The 6,556-nt window shown below is 34.4% G+C and overlaps 2 protein-coding genes across 2 annotated transcripts; both read right to left on the bottom strand.

Moving 5' to 3' along the window:
- Window positions 1–2,306: 2,306 nt before the first annotated feature.
- On the bottom strand, window positions 2,307–3,959 carry LOC124531737 (uncharacterized protein K02A2.6-like). The gene has a single exon (XM_047106249.1). The coding sequence runs from the start codon at window positions 3,957–3,959 to the stop codon at window positions 2,307–2,309; it is 1,653 nt and encodes a 550-aa protein (XP_046962205.1).
- Window positions 3,960–4,045: 86 nt separating this feature from the next.
- LOC124531736 (uncharacterized protein K02A2.6-like) lies at window positions 4,046–4,834 on the bottom strand. Its single transcript, XM_047106248.1, has one exon. It carries the CDS (start codon window positions 4,832–4,834, stop codon window positions 4,046–4,048), a length of 789 nt encoding a protein of 262 aa, XP_046962204.1.
- Window positions 4,835–6,556: the final 1,722 nt, after the last annotated feature.

The following is a 6,556-nucleotide window of genomic DNA, read 5'->3' as shown; positions in this document are numbered from 1 at the left end:
TCCATCTTTCCCCATTGTAATGTTATGAATTTCATTTTGCAATAAAAATACCATAGTTATGACTCGATTGTCGTAATGAACGAACTTTGTAAACCCTGCAGGTTTGTACGGAACCCTCGGTGCGCGAGTCCGACTCGCACTTGCACTCGCATTATTTGAAAATTTTATATTGTTTTAGCTATAATTTAGTTTAGTTTATAGATGATTGTTGGTTTAGTATAATTATATATTCTAAAATTCCGCAGAAATTTTTAACTTTGCCGTTTCGTAAATTCAAATAGTTTGTAAAAACTACATTGGTAGAAAAAGCATATTATTTTAAACAAGATTTTATAGATGATAAAAAAGCGTGGAGTTAATACCTGTTGATTTCCAAGCAGGATATATTAATTTATGTAATTGTATTAACTAACATGACTTTGAATTTATTAAATGTTGAAGAAGAATAACTACTGAGTTTCTTGTCGGTTTTTCTCGGTAAAATCTACTTTCCGAACCGGTGGTAGATTCACTTAATTGTAAAATGACGATTCAAAAGCGCTTTTAAAAGCCTACTTGAATAAGTTTATTTTGATTTTGAAGTTCATGATAAAGTAATTGTGTTGTTGTTGATTATTTGACAGTTTATACAATTATTTCAGCGTTTAGTTTATGGCTGTTGGTTTAGTATGATTATTATTTATTTTTGTGTTATGTCAATTTATATAGATAGTTTTTGTGATACAATAAAAGTAAGCTCATTTTGATCAAACAATAAATATACATGCGTGTTTTCTGTGCATTCAAGAAATATTGAATTAAGCTGCAAGTGTATGGCAAGCAAGTATGTACGGAATTCGAAGGATTGCAAAGCGATTTGTGGACTTCTACTTTTTCACAGTATTTATTCAAATCAAATCAATTCAATTTAAATAAACTTATACAACTGTATTATACAAATGTACTTTTTATTATCCTGTTACAGTACTTAATTCAATGGAAAGTCAGTTCTGAAAGTAAATTTTACCGAGGAAGATACTGCAAGAAACTCAGTATTAATATAATTCTTCAATTAAAGTCAACGGTATATTACTCAATAGTTAAATTGTGGAATCTTATTAAAGAAACAGCCAAATGGCGTAAGACGTAATACTATAATAGTTACCAAAGCAAACAAGCAGTGCCATAAATTAATAGATGTACAAAAAGGTTTTATATTTTTTTTAACATGCTAAACAAAAAAAGGAACCTTGACAATATTTCAAATAGTATAGTATCCTTTTAGAGCACTTTGAACAGACATATATCGAAATAGGATATTTAGATGATTTATTTATTTTATTATTTTCGGAAACAAAATGACGTAACCAGATAATGGAAAACAATCTGTGTTTGTTATTAATCTAATAAAATCATGGTATGGACACATGTTAATTGTGGGATCATGTTTAAGCATGTTTGTAAACGATCATCCACATTGGAACGGTTTCATACAATAAACTCCAAACGTAAACTCAAGAGTATCCTAGTGTAATAAAACTACTCACGTAACATTTAATTATTTCAGTATATTAATTTATCACTTGATACAATATTAAGTATCCGCTTATTATATTAAAATTAACTAGTCTTCACCACTATTCTCACAAGAATGTCCTTTTTTTCTTTTTCGTTCCCAATCAATCCTCTTGTGTTCTTTTTCTCGTGCTAGGCGGTACCAGTCGCCACACCACGCCACGCCACCCGAGGAAGGCACGGGCTTGCACCAATATGTTGTCGATAACCGAATCAATAATAACACTTAAAAATGTTATTTAATTTAAAAACAATGTATTTAAAAATTAAAGCAGTACTAAATATTATTACTTCAATTAAAATTATTTAAAAATCATGACATTCGGCCATCCGACATCGTGCCGACTCCCGGCGCACGACATGCTAATCATTATAGTTTATATATAAATACACCCTTTGCTCAATTCTCAACACAAACTTAACTCTACACAATTTAATAATGATACATAAATTTAAGAGTACAACTCAAAGGTTAGCGCGCTAATAATCCTACATAAAACAAATCATGACATTCGCCAATTAAGCTAGTAATCGAATTATTTATAAACATATTAAAAGATACAACATATTTGAGAATCAAAGCTAAACTATTTATTTTGTCAAATCAGTTCACAACTACCCACAATCATATAATATTAATTAATCATTCATTACAAACATAACATACCTTCCCCTAACACATTTAAGTTATTTATTACATGTAAAGATTTGCCCAATTACAACAATAAAATAAGTTGAAAATTAATTAACTATCATTCTGTAGTATTTGGTATGCCAATTACATCCGGCCACAATTCTGGTGGCGGTATTTCAATAGGTTCATCTGTTTGGAGTGAGTCAGAGTTTGATCTAGGTGATAAAGATACAGGAGGCATGGTTCTATCTTGAGGCTCGTCATTTTGTCTAGTCGCCTCAACACTACGAGCCAGAATTTGATCAACATGCCGACGTTGTAATACTCCGTCTTCTGTCCTCACCAGATACGAGCTGGGACCCTCTACCATCTCTACTACAGCCCTCTTCCATTTCTCACCTGGTCCATACATACGGATCAGTATCGGTTGGTCCACTGTGAAAGCTCTTCTTGGTGAGGTTTGCGCTGCATTATCCAACTGTAACTCAGTACGACTTGGTACAGCATCTGGGTGTAAATTAGACACTGCTGTTCTGTATTTACGCCCATTTAACATCTCAGCTGGACTTTTGTTAGTAGTAGTGCAAGGTACTGTACGCAAATAGTATAAAACTCTAGGGAGTTTTTCACTCCATGGTATCTCCAACTCAGACAATTTCTTCAATTTATTTTTGAAACTTTGTATACTCCTTTCAATTTGGCCATTGGAAGCTGGATGATATGGTGGAGAATACAAATGTTGTATCCCATTTTTGCTTAGGAAATTATTAAACTCCTCAGAAACAAAAGTCCTACCATTATCAGAAACTAATACATCAGGAAGTCCCTGAGATGCAAATATTTTCCTGAGAATTGTTGTTACACTGGTACTATTCATAGACGTAACAATCTCTGCTTCCAACCATTTACTGTAGCTATCAATTAATAATAGAAAAGTTTTACCTTGAAATGGGCCTGCAAAATTTATATGCACTCTTTTCCATGGCTTTTCAGATACAATCCACGTCTGCGGGTCCCTTGGTGGGTTGTTTCTTACCGCTTGACACTGATGACATCCAGAAACTAATCTCTCTATCTCCTTATCCATTCCATACCACCAAACATATCCTCTAGCATAAGCCTTAGTTTGCACAATTCCTGCATGTGGAGCATGCAATAACTTTAACACATCCTCCTGGAGGGTTTTAGGGATAACCACTCTATTGCACCACAGTAAACAATCTTTACTATGTGATAGAGCTTCTTTGCGCTGCCAAAATGGTTGTAAGGTAGGATCGGAGTTTGAACGTGGCCATCCATGTAGCATGTTAAACATAACCTTCCGTAAAACCGGATCTTTTTTCGTCTCCGATGCTACCTTATTAGCATCTAAGTTCCAACCATCTGGAGTCTCATCCAGTAATAAAACATCCTTGAGAGGAGCTTCCTCCACAGAAGCCGTAGGAACAGTCCATCTACTAAGAGCATCAGCATTACCAATCAACTTTCCTACTCTGTACTTAATAATATACTGATAACAGCTTAATTTTAATGACCAACGCAACATTCTAGGTGATATCTGTTCTGGTATTGGTTTATCTGGATTAAACAAACCAACCAAAGGCTTATGGTCTGTTATAATAGAAAATTGACGACCCGCTGAATATTCATTAAACTTTGACAATCCAAATATTATGGCTAAGGCTTCCTTGTCAATTTGTCCATAACGTCTTTCATGTTTCTGCAGAGTTCTCGATGCCATCATAATTGGCCTTTCAGAACCATCATCCATTACATGTGCAATGATTGCTCCTAAACCATAATCAGATGAATCACAAATAAGAAGCAATTCTCTATCCAGCTCATATCCTACCAAAGTCAATTCCGAAGTAGAAGATTCTTAGCCGTATCAAAAGCTATTTGTTCAGGTTCACTCCCATTCCAAGGTCTCTTAGAATCTAGCAAGCGGTACAGTGGTTCCAAAAGTGTAGCCTTATCGGGTAAAAACTTTTCATAAAAGTTATACAGGCCTAAAAATGCTCGTAAAGTTTCTTTATTTGTTGATGCTGGTTTCTCACGAATCTCCTTAACCTTAGCTGGTGCCGGGTGTAAGCCATTAGCATCAATCATATGACCAAGGAAAGTGATACTTTCAGCTGCAAATATACATTTTGATACATTTAAGCGAAAACCCATATCATGCAATTTATGTAAAACTTCATACAATCGCTGTTCATGCTCTTCTTCATTCCGGCCCATAATTGCTATATCATCTAATAAACAAGCAACTCCCTCCTTGTCAGCAAAGGCTGTAGACATCACCCGTTGGAATATAGCCGGTGCTGCATTTACACCAAATGCTAGGCGATTCATTTTCATTAATCCAATAGGGGTGTTCAGAGTTAAAAGCATTGCTGTCTTATCATCCACTTTTAATTGTGTATAAGCTTGTTTAAGGTCTAGTTTACTGAATACACGACCACCACTCAGCTTAACAAAAGCCTCCACCGCTTTAGGAAGTGGAAAATAATCTACATCAATTGCCGCATTAACTGTAGCTCGGTAATCACCACAAATCCGTAGTGACCTATCATCCTTTTTCACAATGCGTAATGGAGTAGCCCAATTTGAGTAATTTACAGGAGTTAGAATTCCTTGATCTTCCATTTTATTTAATTCTTCATTAACTTGCTGTTTTAAAGGAAATGGAATTGCTCGGGCTTTTAAAAATTTTGGTTTAGCATCAGCACGTACATGTAAGACACCAGTGGTCCCTTATATTCTCCTAATTCACTAGCAAATAATCCAGGAAACTGATTCATTAAATTTGTTATCTTATCTTCAGACCAACAAAGTCCAACAATTTCAATATTTAATCCATGAAACCAATTCCGACCTAAGAGACTAGGTCCTTTGCCCGAAACCACTATCAAGTCACATCGAGCTTCCTTAGCACCCAACTTCACATGTACATTTACTTCACCGAGTACTTTTAATGGTTCACGAGTCCATGTTACAAGTTTTATATTAGTAGCACTAAGTGAAGGAGGAATTGACCACAATTTATTGTATGTATCTTCAGAAATAATAGTTCTTGATGCTCCAGAGTCAATTTCCATAGTCACTTTAACACCTTCAATCATAACATCTGCTGTTATCGGCTGACGATAATTTTCGGAGCAGACATATATACCCATCATAGATCTATCACTGAATGTTGCCTCCTCCCCACTGTTTTCAATATTAGAGATATCCTGCGTCTTTCCAGATCGTTTATTGCATACAGCTGCAATATGCCCAAATCTCTTACAATAAAAACATCTTGCTTTTATAAATGGACATTTCTCTCCTGGCTTATGTGCACGCGAACAGTGTCGGCAATCATAAGATCTGATTTTACTAATATTCATGGGTTCTGTAACATGGAACGGAGTTTGCTTTGCCTCATTAGCATCGGGGTACAAATCAAGTAACGCCGCTTGGTGATTAAGACACGTCTGTACAGCTGTCTCATATGTTAAATCTTTAATCTTCAATAATTCACGCCTTAAGCGGTCATCACGCACACCCAACACTAACCGGTCTCTTAACTAACGTTTTAAATCCACAAAATTACATTTAGCGCCTAGTAAACTTATCGCCGAAACAAAATATTGCACGCTTTCACTTTGTAATTGTTGACGTTTAAGAAATTTTCCCGCTTGTAAAATTTCGTTAACTTCCGGCTCATAAAACTGATCCAAAACACGAAGAATGTCGTTAAAGCAATATTCGATGACATTTTCCACAAAAATTTATTAATTTTCCACAGTCGCCATTAAAAGATACAACATATTTGAGAATCAAAGCTAAACTATTTATTTTGTCAAATCAGTTCACAACTACCCACAATCATATAATATTAATTAATCATTCATTACAAACATAACACATATTATATATTGAATATTGATAGTTTGAAATAATTATAAAAAAATAGAGCGATTACATTGGAATAAATCATTTGTTTTAATTCATACATTACATATTATAGTTACATTTATATTTGTTTTTATTTCAACAGATGTGTGTAGATCATACAGTGAGTAATTTATACATATACATATATATGCACATACACACACATATGAACATATACATACATTTTTTTTACATTTAATAAAACACACGCTGTACCAAAAATAATTGTTTACAGAAAAAATATTTACATGGATTTAGTATAAGACCCTGTACACATACATTCAAGCGCTATTGCGATCACTATGCTCACTGGAACTGTTATTGTCTGAATTATATACCACCAAAGCCTTTATATATATACAGGGTCTCATCCTGTCTGCCGCTAGTGAATTAAGAATAGTCTGGTTGAACCTTTCGGCTTGACCATTG

The sequence above is a fragment of the Vanessa cardui genome, chromosome 8, assembly GCF_905220365.1.
Source record: "Vanessa cardui chromosome 8, ilVanCard2.1, whole genome shotgun sequence".
NCBI classification, from domain to species: Eukaryota; Metazoa; Arthropoda; class Insecta; order Lepidoptera; family Nymphalidae; genus Vanessa; species Vanessa cardui.
This window is presented reverse-complemented; position numbering and strand designations above follow the sequence as displayed.